The following is a 19449-nucleotide window of genomic DNA, read 5'->3' on the forward strand; positions in this document are numbered from 1 at the left end:
AGGCATGGATAATTGAAATTTTTAAATAGTACTAACTTATAACATATATTGTACTTTTTAGGTTTTAATGTACTAAATAATTTCATTAGACTGTAGGCCAGACTATAGACCAGATTATAGACTAGACTACAGAATGAACTATAGACTAGACAGATTATAGATTGTTCTTTAACGAATACCATCCAAGTTTTTATAGTCAAATTTAATATAAGAAAAAAAATTAAATAAAAAACAAAAACAAATTTTACTAATTGTGTATTTCAAATCACTCACCCTTTTCTTTTGTTGTTTAAATAATGATATTCTCCCGTTTGTATTTTCTTGCATACAAAAATATTCCATATTACCATTTTGCAACACATACTACATATTTACATACATACATACAAACATATCCACCAACTCTTTTTCTTTAAATTTTTTTTCATTCCTTTTCACATCTTCACATCAGACTTTTTTCAAACAATTTTTTTCTTTCCAAACTCTCCCACTTCCCCCTTTGATTAACGCTTTCTCATCACTTAACAAAACGAATGGATGGACAAAAGAAAATCACCGATCGCCGCTCGGCCTAACAAAATTGCATTGAATTTTTGGCAAATTTTAAAACACTTTTAAACTTTTTTTAACGAATAATTTAACACTTTTTTATAAACATATTGCCATAACGGTATTTATAAACAATTTTCAACAAAAATATTTAAATATTAACAATTAATTAACGTTTTAGATTAATTTGAACAGGACCATTAACAGTAAACAACCAAACACTTTAGAAATTTTTTTGCAACTAAAGAAGAAGAGAATAAACTAAAGCAACAAATGGTAATAGAAATAGTCATTGTTGTTGTTATTATGAGTGCTCCATTTAAAGAGCAAATATCTCATAACAATAACAACAACTGCAATAAGTGATGGATGATTTTTATTATTGTTCCATTTCATTAGTATATTCTTAATATTTCTAAAGTGTTTGGTTGTTTAGAATTAATGGCACTGTTTAGATTAATGTAAAACTTTAATTAATTGTTAAAAATAAAATATTTTTGTTGCATAATATTAAATAAATGTTAATTTATATCGGTATATAAAAATATATATGAACAAAGTTTTAGAAATTAATGAAAAAAGTGTTAGAAAATTTAATAAAAATGTATAGTTTGCCAAATTTGTTAAAACAATTGTTAGAAGGCGGCCGTTGTTTCTTGGTTTCCACAGTTATTCGTACCCAACAAAAACACTAAAGGGAGTGTTGTTAAGTGGGATTGTATAAGAGGAGGTTTATTTTAGCAAATTTTTAATTTGTTGTTGTTATTACAGTGTTGCAATTATTTAAAGAAGAATTTGTATGTAAGCAAAATGTGAAAAAAAATGAAATAATTATGTTTCATCTGTGAAATTAGGAGACAACTACAACAAAATAAAGGTAAGTAATCTAAGTATATACCAGGCATGGAAAATTGAAATTTTGAAATAGTACTAACTTAAAACAGAAATAGTACTTTTTAGAAATAGACTATAGGCTAGACTAAACTAGGCTATAGACTAGACTGTAAACTAGACTATAGACTTGACTATAGACTAGACTATATAGACTAGAGTATAGACTAGACTATAAACTAGATTATCGACTAGACTATAGGACTAGATTATAAACTAGACTATAAACTAGACTACAGACTAGAGTGTAGACTAGACTATAAACTAGACTATAGACTATACTATAGACTAGACTATAAACTAGACTATAGAATATACTATAGACTAGACTATAAACTAGACTATAGACTATACTATAGACGGACTATAGACTAGACTATAGACTAGACTATAGACTAGACTATAGACTAGACTAAGACTAGACTATAGACTAGACTATAGACTAGACTATAGACTAGACTATAGACTAGACTATAGACTAGACTATAGACTAGACTATAGGCTAGACTATAGACTAGACTATAGACTAGACTATAGACTAGACTATAGACTAGACTATAGACTAGACTGTAGACTAGACTATAGACTAGACTATAGACTAGACTATAGACTAGACTATAGACTAGACTATACGACTAGACTATAGGCTAGACTATAGACTAGACTATAGACTAGACTATAGACTAGACTATAGACTAGACTATAGACTAGACTGTAGACTAGACTATAGACTAGACTATAGACTAGACTATAGACTAGACTATAGACTAGACTATAGACTAGACTATAGGACTAGACTATAGACTAGACTATAGACTAGACTATAGACTAGACTATAGACTAGACTATAGACTAGACTATAGACTAGACTATAGACTAGACTATAGACTAGACTAAGACTAGACTATAGACTAGACTATAGACTAGACTATAGACTAGACTATAGACTAGACTATAGACTAGACTATAGACTAGACTATAGACTAGACTATAGACTAGACTATAGACTAGACTATAGACTAGACTATAGACTAGACTATAGACTAGACTATAGAGTAGACTATAGACTAGACTATAGGCTAGACTATAGACTAGACTATAGGCTAGACTATAGACTAGACTATAGACTAGACTATAGGCTAGACTATAGACTAGACTATAGACTAGACTATAGACTAGACTATAGACTAGACTATAGACTAGACTATAGACTAGACTATAGACTAGACTATAGACTAGACTATAGACTAGACTATAGACTAGACTATAGACTAAACTATAGACTAGACTATAGACTAGACTATAAACTAGACTATAGACCAGACTATAAACTAGACTATAGACTAGACTATTGACTAGATTATAGACCAGATTATAGGCTAGATTATAGACTATACTATAGACTAAGTAACAGACTGAATACTATGTGGACTACTTATCAAAAGTTTCTCAAAATGAAAAAGTACTGGAAAAAGTACTAATGTACTGGATTTTCCATGCCTGCCATCTAGTATAGAAAAGAGTGGAAAAAAATTATGCTCATCAAGAGGTTCATTCAGTGAACATCCTTTATAAAAAAATGTTGACATGTTTGGCATACTAAGAGCAAAAAAACTCTTCAATTCAATACTAACATTAAAAAATTCTCAATATTTTTTTCTCAGACTTGTTTGCCTACATAGAGTAGTAACTAATGGGTTACTTTTGTTTCTTTTTTTTGTAATTTTTTTAGAGGACCCGCATGTGTGGCATCTGTTAACAGGATGTGGCACTGAATGACATTTATACCCCAAATAAAAAAATACATACACCCATTAAAAAAAATACAATGTTACATTTTAAAAGCATTTTTAAACAATAAACAAACTATAAATTTTAGAAAAAAATCTAAATTTTTTAAATGTTTAAATCAGATTTTCATGGTTGCTATAAATTTAAACATATGCGTGCTTGTGTGCGTAGGGACTTAAAAGGATTTCTGTATCCCTTTTTTCTTTAATTTATTGCATTAGACAAAATAAAAAAAATAAAATCCATTTGTAAGCAAAAAATAAAACTATTATATAGGTACCTTTTAATTTTTAATTGGTTCTATTAAATTTTCAATGGTTCGACTTTGATATATTCCGTGGTATGGCCAATTTTGTTTCTTTCCTGCTGTTGTTATTACAGTCCCTCTCTAAGCCATTGTGTACGCTTGGCTCATGCACACAATAAATATTTCCAATTAGTTTTGCTGCTACCCGTTACACATTCATATTTTAAAAATGTTTTTGCCTAAGAGGGTAATCGGAAAAATCATTTGACATGATCGATTTTATACATACTAGACTATAGACTAGACTATAGACTAGGACTATAGACTAGACTATAGGACTAGACTAGACTAGACTATAGACTAGACTATAGACTAGACTATAGACTAGACATAGACTAGACTATAGACTAGACTATAGACTAGACTATAGACTAGACTATAGACTAGACTAGACTAGACTATAGACTAGACTATAGACTAGACTATAGACTAGACTATAGACTAGACTATAGACTAGACTATAGACTAGACTATAGACTAGACTATAGACTAGACTAGACTAGACTATAGACTAGACTATAGACTAGACTATAGACTAGACTATAGACTAGACTATAGACTAGACTATAGACTAGACTATAGACTAGACTATAGACTAGACTATAGACTAGACTATAGACTAGACTATAGACTAGACTATAGACTAGACTATAGACTAGACTATAGACTAGACTATAGACTAGACTATAGACTAGACTATAGACTAGACTATAGACTAGACTATAGACTAGACTATAGACTAGACTATAGACTAGACTATAGACTAGACTATAGACTAGACTATAGACTAGACTATAGACTAGACTATAGACTAGACTATAGACTAGACTATAGACTAGACTATAGACTAGACTATAGACTAGACTATAGACTAGACTATAGACTAGACTATAGACTAGACTATAGACTAGACTATAGACTAGACTATAGACTAGACTATAGACTAGACTATAGACTAGACTATAGACTAGACTATAGACTAGACTATAGACTAGACTATAGACTAGACTATAGACTAGACTATAGACTAGACTATAGACTAGACTATAGACTAGACTATAGACTAGACTATAGACTAGACTATAGACTAGACTATAGACTAGACTATAGACTAGACTATAGACTAGACTATAGACTAGACTATAGACTAGACTATAGACTAGACTATAGACTAGACTATAGACTAGACTATAGACTAGACTATAGACTAGACTATAGACTAGACTATAGACTAGACTATAGACTAGACTATAGACTAGACTATAGACTAGACTATAGACTAGACTATAGACTAGACTATAGACTAGACTATAGACTAGACTATAGACTAGACTATAGACTAGACTATAGACTAGACTATAGACTAGACTATAGACTAGACTATAGACTAGACTATAGACTAGACTATAGACTAGACTATAGACTAGACTATAGACTAGACTATAGACTAGACTATAGACTAGACTATAGACTAGACTATAGACTAGACTATAGACTAGACTATAGACTAGACTATAGACTAGACTATAGACTAGACTATAGACTAGACTATAGACTAGACTATAGACTAGACTATAGACTAGACTATAGACTAGACTATAGACTAGACTATAGACTAGACTATAGACTAGACTATAGACTAGACTATAGACTAGACTATAGACTAGACTATAGACTAGACTATAGACTAGACTATAGACTAGACTATAGACTAGACTATAGACTAGACTATAGACTAGACTATAGACTAGACTATAGACTAGACTATAGACTAAACTATAGACTAGACTATAGACTAGACTATAGACTAGACTATAGACTAGACTATAGACTAGACTATAGACTAGACTATAGACTTGACTATAGACTAGACTATAGACTAGACTATAGACTAGACTATAGACTAGACTATAGACTAGACTATAGACTAGACTATAGACTAGACTATAGACTAGACTATAGACTAGACTATAGACTAGACTATAGACTAGACATCTTTAACTTGGTAAATTCGAAAAAAAAACCTTGTCCTATGATCACATATATTTTCCGCCAAATGTCGGTTTTGAGAACTAAGTTCCGACCAAAATAACTTCGTTAAAATTAAAGTTCTGGGAAAAATTTAAGAAACTTTTCAGTTTCCCCTAGTATTTCTACTCTAGTACGACTTACAACTGTGTTAACTATACTATACAGGTAGTAAGTCGTGGCCAACGCCTCACAGTGGTATAGGAAAAAAAAAAAGAGGGAAATAATTCGGTAACTTCTAAACGGTTAATCCGATTTTAATGAAATTTGGTGTGCACAAAGAGGAGGTGTTGTCGAGTTTAGGTTTTGAATTTGGACCTTATAGGCCAACCAGGGGCCCGGCGGGGGGTCCTCAAATTAGGACACCTCGGCTATGTTAAATTTTTAAAACGATCCTATTTCTTCATTTGAGTTCCGATTTAAAAAAAATTTCGTATATAGAATCTCCTCATCGAGCACTATAAAAAATGTCGTCGTAGCAGTAAATTATCTCTTATAGTTTAGGAGATATTCGCATTTGAATATTAAAATTTTAAAATTTTTACCGTCCTTACTTTAGTTTTTTTGATAATAGCAGGTCCAAATATTTCCGATTTTCGCCATTTTTTTTTATTTGCTTAACAACAAGTTTATATACCAAGCAGTGAAAGAATTATGTAAAAATCATGACTGAGTCCAAAGTTATAGGCATTTAAATTTAAAAAATTAAAAAAAGGCGATTTTTTGTCATTTTTTTGGGAAAAAGTATCTTTTTCTTTTTAAGTTATCTAAAAAGTTTCTAAGAAGATGTATATAGAATTTATACTTTTTGGAAAGCTGACTTTACATAAAATACGATAAATGAAACAAAACCTAAAAATTTTTGATACCGAGGGGACCAGGTCCATCCAAAAAAACCCTATTTTTTATGGAAAATTAAATTTTGAGCAAAAATTCTCAAATCGCATAGTCGATATCAAATTATTGTGACCTGTTTTATATGACCCAATAAGTTCTTAATCATTTTGTAACGGGTTTCGATAACCCCGCCCCTGGTATGGATATAATAGGCAAAAAACCAAAAAATCCCATTTTTGGGATTTTTTAAAACTTTTTTGGGAATTCCGGGATTTCTAATAAGAAAATTCGAAATTTTTATTTAATTTTGGATTTTGAGTAAAAAAATCTACCTAACTGTAAAATTTCATCAAAAAATATTCATAAATAAAATTTTTATTGCAATTTGAAAAATTTGTATCTTCGCAAAAACTGAATAAAAAACATTTTTTAATTTTTTTAAAAAAAAAGTATTCCGCGAATTTTTTAATTTTCAAAAATTATATACAGTTTTGAAAAATAGACAAAATTACCTTTCCATTGATATATAACATGCCTACCTAATGTTTTTTAAGTGACAAATTAATTAGGGAAAACTCAACATCTTTTAGAAAATTTACCTAGCACTATTATTTTCATCCATATATGTAACAAATTTAAGAGTTAACCTTATGGATGAAAATAATAGTGCTAGGCAAATTTTCTAAAAGATGTTGAGTTTTCCCTAATTAATTTGTCACTTAAAAAACATTAGGTAGGCATGTTATATATCAATGGAAAGGTAATTTTGTCTATTTTTCAAAACTGTATATAATTTTTGAAAATTAAAAATTCGGGGAATACTTTTTTTAAAAAAAATTAAAAAATGTTTTTTATTCAGTTTTTGCGAAGATACAAATTTTTCAAATTGCAATAAAAATTTTATTTATGAATATTTTTTGATGAAATTTTACAGTTAGGTAGATTTTTTTACTCAAAATCCAAAATTAAATAAAAATTTCGAATTTTCTTATTAGAAATCCCGGAATTCCCAAAAAAGTTTTAAAAAATCCCAAAAATGGGATTTTTTGGTTTTTTGCCTATTATATCCATACCAGGGGCGGGGTTATCGAAACCCGTTACAAAATGATTAAGAACTTATTGGGTCATATAAAACAGGTCACAATAATTTGATATCGACTATGCGATTTGAGAATTTTTGCTCAAAATTTAATTTTCCATAAAAAATAGGGTTTTTTTGGATGGACCTGGTCCCCTCGGTATCAAAAATTTTTAGGTTTTGTTTCATTTATCGTATTTTATGTAAAGTCAGCTTTCCAAAAAGTATAAATTCTATATACATCTTCTTAGAAACTTTTTAGATAACTTAAAAAGAAAAAGATACTTTTTTCCCAAAAAAATGACAAAAAATCGCCTTTTTTTAATTTTTTAAATTTAAATGCCTATAACTTTGGACTCAGTCATGATTTTTACATAATTCTTTCACTGCTTGGTATATAAACTTGTTGTTAAGCAAATAAAAAAAAATGGCGAAAATCGGAAATATTTGGACCTGCTATTATCAAAAAAACTAAAGTAAGGACGGTAAAAATTTTAAAATTTTAATATTCAAATGCGAATATCTCCTAAACTATAAGAGATAATTTACTGCTACGACGACATTTTTTATAGTGCTCGATGAGGAGATTCTATATACGAAATTTTTTTTAAATCGGAACTCAAATGAAGAAATAGGATCGTTTTAAAACTTTAACATAGCCGAGGTGTCCTAATTTGAGGACCCCCGCCGGGCCCCTGGTTGGCCTATAAGGTCCAAATTCAAAACCTAAACTCGACAACACCTCCTCTTTGTGCATACCAAATTTCATTAAAATCGGATTAACCGTTTAGAAGTTACCGAATTATTTCCCTCTTTTTTTTTTTCCTATACCACTGTGCGCCTGCACACTCATACATTGATCCTTTATATAGAATTTTAACGCCATCTGTTTTACGGTTGCTGAAAAGCAATTTTCATTTTTATGATTCACTTCATAATTTTTTTTTTCATCATTCCCTTTCGCTGATTAATCTTCTATCAATTTTGTTTTGTTGACGTTATAATGTGAAATAGAAATTCACTTAATACGAAATACATTGTACAAAAGAATTAGTATTGAACATGTATGAAGTGTTATAAAATTATTTTTAATTGAAATAAATAAGTATGAATTATATTATACATGAAGATGATTTAGAAAAAGGAACCGAAAATGTCGTGGAGTACCGCGGTATTTTTCGATATCAAAAGGTACTGAATAAAGTATTAAAGTACTAAATTTTTCATTCCTGCTACATACATCATGAACATATTTCTCTACTCCTAGTAAGTGGATCATCTGGTTGATGGACTGATATCAATTCTATACCATCTAGGGGAAATAATGAATAAGATGGCGTATAGGAAACAGAAGATTTTCTTGCCACCTTTGTACAATTTCCTTTAATTTATTTTAATAAAAAAGAAAACAAAATGCACGAAAGTCTAAAATCATTAATAATATCTCACTCACATCAATAGTAATAGAAAAAGAAGGATAAAGAACTCAATACTCAAGTGACATGAAGTCTAATATAATTTCTATGTGAAACGCAATTCAATTTGCCAAAGACTAAAAAGACAATGAAGCTTTAAAAAAAATGGTTTAAGTATGATAAATTTTATATTATGGCGCAATGAATTCTTAAATTCGTATTCTATTCTTAGAGCCACAAGTACTCATGTATGTACTTCATAAGATCCTTTTAGTAAAAAGAAGAAACTCGAAGTACACTCGTATCTGGAATAAAAAGGATACGTATAGCAAGGGATTTGACTGTGAAAAATGTTAGTCTTTGTTTGAAATTTATTTTTTTTTTCTTCCGATTGGAAAACGTAATTGTGTAATCGAATTGGGGGGAGGAGATATTTTTTTATTGTCTGCACTTTTTCTCTAATATAAATCACAATATTCCATAATAATTTGATTGCTGTTTAATAGCATTAGCGTGTTGCAAATGATTTTTGTTAACTTTATTAAAACGTGATGGATTATGGTTTTCAAAAGTGAGAGGGATAGGAAATGTTAAAACAAATTGCAAGCGGCAATTGAAGTAAATTTGTTAAGGATATATGTATCTATGAATGGCAATGTCAACAATTGTAAAGTTAAATTTTTAACGGCATTATCTTATTTACATGAAGAGAACAAAAAAGTAATCAAACTGTTTTTCACTAAAATTTTCCACAATTTTAATATTAAGTTTTTTCCCAAATTTCAAAAAATTAAACTTTAACGAAGTTAGTTAGTTAGTTAGTTCGTTAGTTAGTTAGTTAGTTAGTTAGTTAGTTAGTAGTTAGTAGTTAGTTAGTTAGTTAGTTAGTTAGTTAGTTAGTTAGTTAGTTAGTTAGTTAGTTAGTTAGTAGTTAGTTAGTTAGTTAGTTAGTTAGTTAGTAGTTAGTTAGTTAGTTAGTTAGTTAGTAGTTAGTTAGTTAGTTAGTTAGTTAGTTAGTTAGTTAGTTAGTTAGTAGTTAGTTAGTTAGTTAGTTAGTTAGTTAGTTAGTTAGTTAGTTAGTTAGTTAGTTAGTTAGTTAGTTAGTTAGTTAGTTAGTTAGTTAGTTAGTTAGTTAGTTAGTTAGTTAGTTAGTTAGTTAGTTAGTAGTTAGTTAGTTAGTTAGTTAGTTAGTTAGTTAGTTAGTTAGTAGTAGTTAGTTAGTTAGTTAGTTAGTTAGTTAGTTAGTTAGTTAGTTAGTTAGTTAGTTAGTTAGTTAGTTAGTTAGTAGTTAGTTAGTTAGTTAGTTAGTTAGTTAGTTAGTTAGTTAGTTAGTTAGTTAGTTAGTTAGTTAGTTAGTTAGTTAGTTAGTTAGTTAGTTAGTTAGTTAGTTAGTTAGTTAGTTAGTTAGTTAGTTAGTTAGTTAGTTAGTTAGTTAGTTAGTTAGTTAGTTAGTAGTTAGTTAGTTAGTTAGTTAGTTAGTTAGTAGTTAGTTAGTTAGTTAGTTAGTTAGTTAGTTAGTTAGTTAGTTAGTTAGTTAGTTAGTTAGTTAGTTAGTTAGTTAGTTAGTTAGTTAGTTAGTTAGTTAGTTAGTTAGTTAGTTAGTTAGTTAGTTAGTTAGTTAGTTAGTTAGTAGTTAGTTAGTTAGTTAGTTAGTTAGTTAGTTAGTTAGTTAGTTAGTTAGTTAGTTAGTTAGTAGTTAGTTAGTTAGTTAGTTAGTTAGTTAGTTAGTTAGTTAGTTAGTTAGTTAGTTAGTTAGTTAGTTAGTTAGTTAGTTAGTTAGTTAGTTAGTTAGTTAGTTAGTTAGTTAGTTAGTTAGTTAGTTAGTTAGTTAGTTAGTTAGTTAGTTAGTTAGTTAGTTAGTTAGTTAGTTAGTTAGTTAGTTAGTTAGTTAGTTAGTTAGTTAGTTAGTTAGTTAGTTAGTTAGTTAGTTAGTTAGTTAGTTAGTTAGTAGTTAGTTAGTTAGTTAGTTAGTTAGTTAGTTAGTTAGTTAGTTAGTTAGTTAGTTAGTTAGTTAGTTAGTTAGTTAGTTAGTTAGTTAGTTAGTTAGTTAGTTAGTTAGTTAGTTAGTTAGTTAGTTAGTTAGTTAGTTAGTTAGTTAGTTAGTTAGTTAGTTAGTTAGTTAGGACTACAAAACTTCCAGCTAACCTACGGTTTCTTACTAGAAATACATGCACCCAAACGTTACCAGATCTTTATTCCACAAATAATCCCTCGAAAATACTCCGTAAATCAAAAGTCGGAATTATTTTACAACTATTACAGTAATTATTTATGATTCTTTAGTTCTGCTCAATAAATTCACGCTGTCAAATTTTAAAAAACTTAATTTTGATAAATCTTTTTATTACTTTCTCCCAACAGTTAAATTGAATCTTTACCATTCCAATAGGGGTGGCTAAACTTTTACCGTATTTCAATATACCGCATAATAGAAATATAAATAAAAAATCATTATATGTGAAAAATATTCAATAAAAAGTTACTAAGTTCCAAATGAGGGTTGTCTATATATTTTAAATTGGTTTGTCTGTGCAATCGGTTGAAGGCGAATGAAAAGCTTTAGTCGACAATTGTATAATTTTCGGTGTATTCTCACTCTTTCAACAAACACATTATGCACGCACGTGACTTTGACTGTCATTAGGCTGAACAAATAGATGAAAATGTAACTTAATTGGTGGAAAATTTGAAAATATATTTACTTATATTTTCCTTTTTTGGGAAACAAATTACGCTACGAGTGGTGTAATTTTAAAGAACGAATTTATTTACAAATGTCGCTGGGTCTGAGAAAGTTGCAAAAAAGTGTACAGTAGTGTGAGGACGCTCTAGCTGAGCTAGCGAGCGACCGAGCGAGCGATGGAGCGAGCGAGCGAGCGAGCGAGCGGCGAGCGAGCGAGCGAGGAGCGAGCGAGCGAGGACGAGCGAGCGAGCGAGCGGAGAGCGAGCGAGGAGGAGCAGCGAGCGAGGAGGGAGCGAGCAAGCTGAGCGAGCGAGGAGCGAGCGAGCGAGCGAGCGAGCTTAGCGAGCGAGCGAGCAGCGAGGCGCGCGGATGCGAGCTGAGCGAGCAGCGGCGCAGAGAGAGAGCGAGCGAGAGAGAAGCGAGCAGCAGTAGCGGCGAGCGAGCGAGCGAGCGAGCGAGCGAGCGAAGCGAGATACTATCTATCTATCTATCTATCTATCTATCTACCTATCTATCTATCTATATATATATATATATATATATATATATATATATATATATCTATCTAACTCTCTAATTATCTATCTGCATACTATTTATTTCACTTTTCATTTTGTTTATAACATATTTTAAGAAAACACTCTTTCAAGTAGCTACCTCTGTGTATGTATCATTAAAAACCACTCTGCACTAGTTTAGTGTGTCTCATAAATTTAACAATTAGATACAATATCTAAGAAAACATTTTCAAAGGATTTCTTTCTTTTGAACATCCTTCGAAATGACACTAACGGTCTGTGTCTCTTTCTTCGCCACTGTCGGCAGATACTTTTATTTTCTTATTGTTTCTTTAATGTTTGCTGGATTTTTTATGAAAAGAACAACAATTAAGGCGTATTTTTTCTATTCTTTACATATCACAATTTCTTGACATTTTTAGTAAAAGATGAGTTCAGTGGTTTTTAACAAAGTAGAACAAAACAGATGTTTTGTTAAATAAATTATTCATTTGTATAATTTACTTTATCATTGTTTGTAAGTGTTTTGATAAAAATCTTAGAAGTTTGGTGTTTCTATAGGAATATGTATGAATGTATGTATGTAAACTAACCAAATATGTAATAAGATAACAAATCATAATAACAATTTTCTTCTGCTTAATGAAAAAAATCTGTAGGTTGTATAGATTTAATAGACAAACAAAAAGAAATCAATTAACACCCGTATCTTAAGGGAGCCAACACTCGATATGTCGTATTTTAAATCGGTTTTATAACTATTCTATAGACTATTGTAAGAAAACAATTAATATCCATCAATATGAAAACAATTAAAATGATATTAAATACCTGTTATTTTTTTCTTCTTATAAATACATACTATCATATCAATGTTGAATGACATCACATCACATAACTGATTATGATTTTTAACACCCACAGTTTTTATTTGCTCTTAAACTCGGTTATGGAAATTCGAAATCTTGATATTGTATAAGTCGACTAATCTATTGACTGGACTATTCACTATATGCATTGACTAATGTATTGACTAGTCTATTGATCATTCTGGTGAACTAGGTTCTTAACTACTCTGTGAACTTCTCTAGTATATAGTCTGGTCTATAGTCTAGTCTATAGTCTAGTCTATAGTCTAGTCTATAGTCTAGTCTATAGTCTAGTCTATAGTCTAGTCTATAGTCTAGTCTATAGTCTAGTCTATAGTCTAGTCTATAGTCCTAGTCTAGTCTATAGTCTAGTCTAGTCCTATAGTCTAGTCTATAGTCCTAGTTTATAGTCTAGTCTATAGTCCTAGTCTATAGTCTAGTCTATAGTCTAGTCTATAGTCTAGTCTATAGTCTAGTCTATAGTCTAGTCTATAGTCTAGGTCCTATAGTCTAGTCCGATAGTCTAGTCTATAGTCTAGTCCTATAGTCTAGTCTATTCTAGTCTAGTCTATAGTCGTCTATAGTCTAGTCTATAGTCTAGTATAGTCTAGTCTATAGTCTAGTCTATAGTCTAGTCTATAGTCTAGTCTATAGTCTAGTCTATAGTCTAGTCTATAGTCTAGTCTATAGTCTAGTCTATAGTCTAGTCTATAGTCTAGTCTATAGTCTAGTCTATAGTCTAGTCTATAGTCTAGCCTATAGTCTAGTCTATAGTCTAGTCTATAGTCTAGTCTATAGTCTAGCCTATAGTCTAGTCTATAGTCTAGTCTATAGTCTAGTCTATAGTCTAGTCATAGTCTAGTCTATAGTCTAGTCTATAGTCTAGTCTAGTCTAGTCTATAGTCTAGTCTATAGTCTAGTCTATAGTCTAGTCTATAGTCTAGTCTATAGTCTAGTCTATAGTCTAGTCTATAGTCTAGTCTATAGTCTAGTCTATAGTCTAGTCTATAGTCTAGTCTATAGTCTAGTCTATAGTCTAGTCTATAGTCTAGTCTATAGTCTAGTCTATAGTCTAGTCTATAGTCTAGTCTATAGTCTAGTCTATAGTCTAGTCTATAGTCTAGTCTATAGTCTAGTCTATAGTCTAGTCTATAGTCTAGTCCATAGTCTAGTCTATAGTCTAGTCTATAGTCTAGTCTATAGTCTAGTCTATAGTCTAGTCTATAGTCTAGTCTATAGTCTAGTCTATAGTCTAGTCTATAGTCTAGTCTATAGTCTGGTCTATAGTCTAGTCTATAGTCTAGTCTATAGTCTGGTCTATAGTCTAGTCTATAGTCTAGTCTATAGTCTAGTCTATAGTCTGGTCTATAGTCTAGTCTATAGTCTAGTCTATAGTCTAGTCTATAGTCTAGTCTATAGTCTAGTCTATAGTCTAGTCTATAGTCTAGTCTATAGTCTAGTCTATAGTCTAGTCTATAGTCTAGTCTATAGTCTAGTCTATAGTCTAGTCTATAGTCTAGTCTATAGTCTAGTCTATAGTCTAGTCTATAGTCTAGTCTATAGTCTAGTCTATAGTCTAGTCTATAGTCTAGTCTATAGTCTAGTCTATAGTCTAGTCTATAGTCTAGTCTATAGTCTAGTCTATAGTCTAGTCTATAGTCTAGTCTATAGTCTAGTCTATAGTCTAGTCTATAGTCTAGTCTATAGTCTAGTCTATAGTCTAGTCTATAGTCTAGTCTATAGTCTAGTCTATAGTCTAGTCTATAGTCTAGTCTATAGTCTAGTCTATAGTCTAGTCTATAGTCTAGTCTATAGTCTAGTCTATAGTCTAGTCTATAGTCTAGTCTATAGTCTAGTCTAGTCTCATAGTCTAGTCTATAGTCTAGTCTATAGTCTAGTCTATAGTCTAGTCTATAGTCTAGTCTATAGTCTAGTCTATAGTCTAGTCTATAGTCTAGTCTATAGTCTAGTCTATAGTCTAGTCTATAGTCTAGTCTATAGTCTAGTCTATAGTCTAGTCTATAGTCTAGTCTATAGTCTAGTCTATAGTCTAGTCTATAGTCTAGTCTAGTATAGTCTAAGTCTAGTCTATAGTCTGGTCTATAGTCTAGTCTATAGTCTAGTCTATAGTCTAGTCTATAGTTGGTCTATAGTCTAGTCTATAGTCTAGTCTATAGTCTAGTCTTTAGTCTAGTCTTTAGTCTAATATAGTCTAGTCTATAGTCTAGTCTATAGTCTAGTCTATAGTCTAGTCTATAGTCTAGTCTATAGTCTAGTCTATAGTCTAGTCTATAGTCTAGTCTATAGTCTAGTCTATAGTCTAGTCTATAGTCTAGTCTATAGTCTAGTCTATAGTCTAGTCTATAGTCTAGTCTATAGTCTAGTCTATAGTCTAGTCTATAGTCTAGTCTATAGTCTAGTCTATAGTCGTCTATAGTCTAGTCTATAGTCTAGTCTATAGTCTAGTCTATAGTCTAGTCTATAGTCTAGTCTATAGTCTAGTCTATAGTCTAGTCTATAGTCTAGTATAGTCTAGTCTATAGTCTAGTCTATAGTCTAGTCTATAGTCTAGTCTATAGTCTAGTCTATAGTCTAGTCTATAGTCTAGTCTATAGTCTAGTCTATAGTCTAGTCTATAGTCTAGTCTATAGTCTAGTCTATAGTCTAGTTAGTCTAGTCTATAGTCTAGTCTATAGTCTAGTCTATAGTCTAGTCTATAGTCTAGTCTATAGTCTAGTCTATAGTCTAGTCTATAGTCTAGTCTATAGTCTAGTCTATAGTCTAGTCTATAGTCTAGTCTATAGTCTAGTCTATAGTCTAGTCTATAGTCTAGTCTATAGTCTAGTCTATAGTCTAGTCTATAGTCTATAGTCTAGTCTATAGTCGTCTATAGTCTAGTCTATAGTCTAGTCTATAGTCTAGTCTATAGTCTAGTATATAGTCTAGTCTATAGTCTAGTCTATAGTCTAGTCTATAGTCTAGTATAGTCTAGTCTATAGTCTAGTCTATAGTCTAGTCTATAGTCTAGTCTATAGTCTAGTCTATAGTCTAGTCTATAGTCTAGTCTATAGTCTAGTCTATAGTCTAGTCTATAGTCTAGTCTATAGTAGCTATAGTCTAGTCTATAGTCTAGTCTATAGTCTAGTCTAGTTAGTCTAGTCTAGTCTATAGTCTAGTCTATAGTCTAGTCTATAGTCTAGTCTATAGTCTAGTCTATAGTCTAGTCTATAGTTTCGTCTATAGTCTAGTCTATAGTTCTAGTCTATAGTCTAGTCTATAGTCTAGTCTATAGTCTAGTCTATAGTCTAGTCTATGGTAGTCTATAGTCTAGTCTATAGTCTAGTCTAGTCTATAGTCTAGTCTATAGTCTAGTCTATAGTCTAGTCTAGTCTATAGTCTAGTCTATAGTCTAGTCTATAGTCTAGTCTATAGTCTAGTCTATAGTCTAGTCTATAGTCTAGTCTATAGTCTAGTCTATACTCTAGTCTATACTCTAGGTCTATACTCTGGTCTATAGTCTGGTCTATGGTCTAGTATATAGTCTAGAACCTCAGCAAACAGTTTTGTTTTAGTTTATTTTATGGATATTTCCGGGGTGCCGGTTTCTAGCAGAAAATATTCCCATAAGAAATATTCATATTTGTTTGTCAATTCAACATAATTGCTGTGATACAACAACAATTCTCCAATAATTATGTTTACTACTAAGTAAAGCCATAAACCAAAATTACTGCCCTTCTTTCCCGTCTGGCAATACTGTAGCAATAATAACGTCTGCTGCCATCTATTTGATAACATTCTATTAATCGACTTTTGATAGGGTTCTATAGTTGAAACAAGTCGACTTTTTGCTATATATGAAAAGTCGACTGTTTGACCCTTTACAATATGGAAATTGTTTACTGTCACCGGCTTTTGTTTTCTTTTTGTCAATTTTTAATAAACAAACATGTTTTAATAATATTTTAATGTGGACATCTTTCTGCTCTTTGACTTTTCCAATATTTTAATATTTAGGAACTTAAAATTTTATTATATTTCCATTTTTTTATAATAATGGACGTATGGATATTTTAATAACGGTATATTATTACCGGTAAAAAACAATGACTTCGGTAAACTTAGCCGGCTTATAATCGAATTTAAGCCGCCGTCAAGAATTGTAATAATAGACGTTATTATTAATTTTGGTCGGCGTAGATGTCTGATTTCTGCATTAAATAAAACTTGAGAAAAAAAGGTGTAGAAAGAAAAAAAGTTAAAGTAATTTTTTTTTAAACGATTAGGCGTATGTATTTGGATTGTTTAATTGGAAAAAATGTGTGTCATTATATAGTTATTAATTAAAGTGCCAAAAAATGTATAAATAAAAGGTAGCAAGCGCGAATTGGACAAAAAGAAAAACAAACCACAAATATGATTCCTTAAAAGAATGAAATGAAACACTCTCACACAAAACTAATGAAAAAAAATAATAATTTTGTCTGCCACCAAGTACTAGTCACAGCAATAAAATAAAGTAAAAAAAAAACATTACGAAGAAAATACGTAAAGTTAAATAAACAAGGAAGACAACATCATTTGCATTTATTGATACAAGATTAACAATTTTATTTATTTCTAAACAATACACATTTCTTTTATAATTATTAATATTAGAAATAAATTTGCCACTTTAAAGGCAGCAGCAGTAGGCAAACAAATAGACACACGTACACACAAACACAGAGTAAATTTACAAAATGGGTAATAAAAATTCTTGCTGTGCCTATTCGAGTCCACAATCGGATCGAAAATCAAAAGACATACCGCCCGTTTACGAAGAACGTCATCATATACACCAGCACAACTCGCAGCATCAATTGGATGGCCATGGTCATGGTACAGCATCTACTGCGGCCGTACACCACAACGAAGAGTTGAATGACAATCCACAGCATCTGCAGCATATCTCGGAACGTGAGGGTGTAGAGGGGGAGGAGGATCCCTCGGTAGATCCTACAGCAGCCACAATGTTTTTAGAACGCTCCAAGATTGAAAATGGTGGTATAACACGCAAAAGATCTCAGCACCAAATCGCTCAACAGAATTCTACGGGAGGATTGAAGAAAAGTTCTTCATGTTCTACCATCTTTTTAGATGACAGCACTGTATCACAGCCAAATTTAAAGAACACGGTCAAGTGTGTGTCACTAGCCATTTACTATCACATTAAGAACAGACAGTTCGATCGGCGCTTAGATATATTCGATGAAAAACTACACCCCTTGACACACGATCCGGTGCCCGATGATTACGATACCCACAATCCAGAACATCGACAGATTTATAAATTTGTGCGCACTTTATTTAATGCCGCCCAGTTGACGGCTGAATGTGCCATTATCACACTAGTCTATTTGGAGCGTTTACTAACGTATGCCGAATTAGATGTGGCTCCCTGCAACTGGAAGCGCATGGTATTGGGCGCCATTTTATTGGCCTCCAAAGTATGGGATGATCAGGCCGTTTGGAATGTGGACTATTGTCAGATCTTAAAAGACATAACGGTGGAAGATATGAATGAGTTGGAACGCCAATTTCTAGAACTATTACAGTTCAACATTAATGTACCCTCTTCAGTGTATGCCAAGTATTATTTCGATTTACGCACACTAGCCGAGGCCAATGAACTATCATTCCCCACAGAACCTCTATCGAAAGAGCGAGCCCAAAAGTTGGAGGCCATGTCGAGGGTCATGCAGGATAAGGTCACAGCTGAGGCTTTGAAGAATGGCATTAAGAAATGGTCCTCTATGGACAATATCAGCCAAGGTGGACCCAGACGTAGTGTTGCTATACTATCGTGATTTTTATTAGTTTATTAAAGTTGAAACAAAAAAAAAAAAAGAATAAGAAAAAAATAAAATAAGGTTCACTTATCCAATCCAAAGTTATAAAAAAAATGGTTTGCTGCAACCTACATTATGAAGCAAAAAGAGAAAAGGAAACCAATTGCCAAAACATATTTCTATTATGCACACACCCACAACCAAACAACAGAGAGACATTAAAACACACACTCACTTTACTCACCCACAGACGGACGGTTGGACTGACAGACAGACGACGTTTAGACAAACAAACATAGAACTAACAACATTTCTCTCGAAAATAAAACATTTTTTAAAGCGTTTGCTTAGCAAAATGCTAAAATACTAGATACGAAAATGAAAAAAACAAACGAAATATTAAGTATAAATGAAATTAATGTTGCGATCAAATCGGGTTCCCAAAGAATTTTTAATTTTGAATTAGTAAAACTATTGAAATTTGATAAGAATGGTGGTTCGTTTTTCTCGGATCAGAATAGAAACTACAACTTGGTTTTATAACAGATTGATTCAATTAGTATTCAATTTAATAATTCTGACCCTTAAAACTATAACATTTCTAAAAAAAGATCTAAAACTTTAAAATAATCCAAATTTATAGTAAAACTCT

General features: G+C 31.3%; 1 protein-coding gene across 1 annotated transcript in view; it reads left to right on the forward strand.

Moving 5' to 3' along the window:
- Positions 1 to 17156: 17156 nt before the first annotated feature.
- The window catches only part of LOC119614573 (cyclin-Y), a 2466-nt gene continuing 173 nt past the window's right edge, over positions 17157 to 19449 (forward strand). Inside the window, exon 1 of the mRNA XM_037970685.1 lies at positions 17157 to 19449. This exon is cut by the window's right edge and continues 173 nt beyond it. Within this exon, the coding sequence (XP_037826613.1) occupies positions 17709 to 18815 (1107 nt within the window). The 5' untranslated portion in view covers positions 17157 to 17708 and the 3' untranslated portion in view covers positions 18816 to 19449.

The sequence above is a fragment of the Lucilia sericata genome, unplaced genomic scaffold (genome assembly GCF_015586225.1).
Source record: "Lucilia sericata isolate MDLA Ls3-8-SP2 unplaced genomic scaffold, ASM1558622v1 Contig003072F_arrow, whole genome shotgun sequence".
In the NCBI taxonomy this organism is placed as follows: domain Eukaryota; kingdom Metazoa; phylum Arthropoda; class Insecta; order Diptera; family Calliphoridae; genus Lucilia; species Lucilia sericata.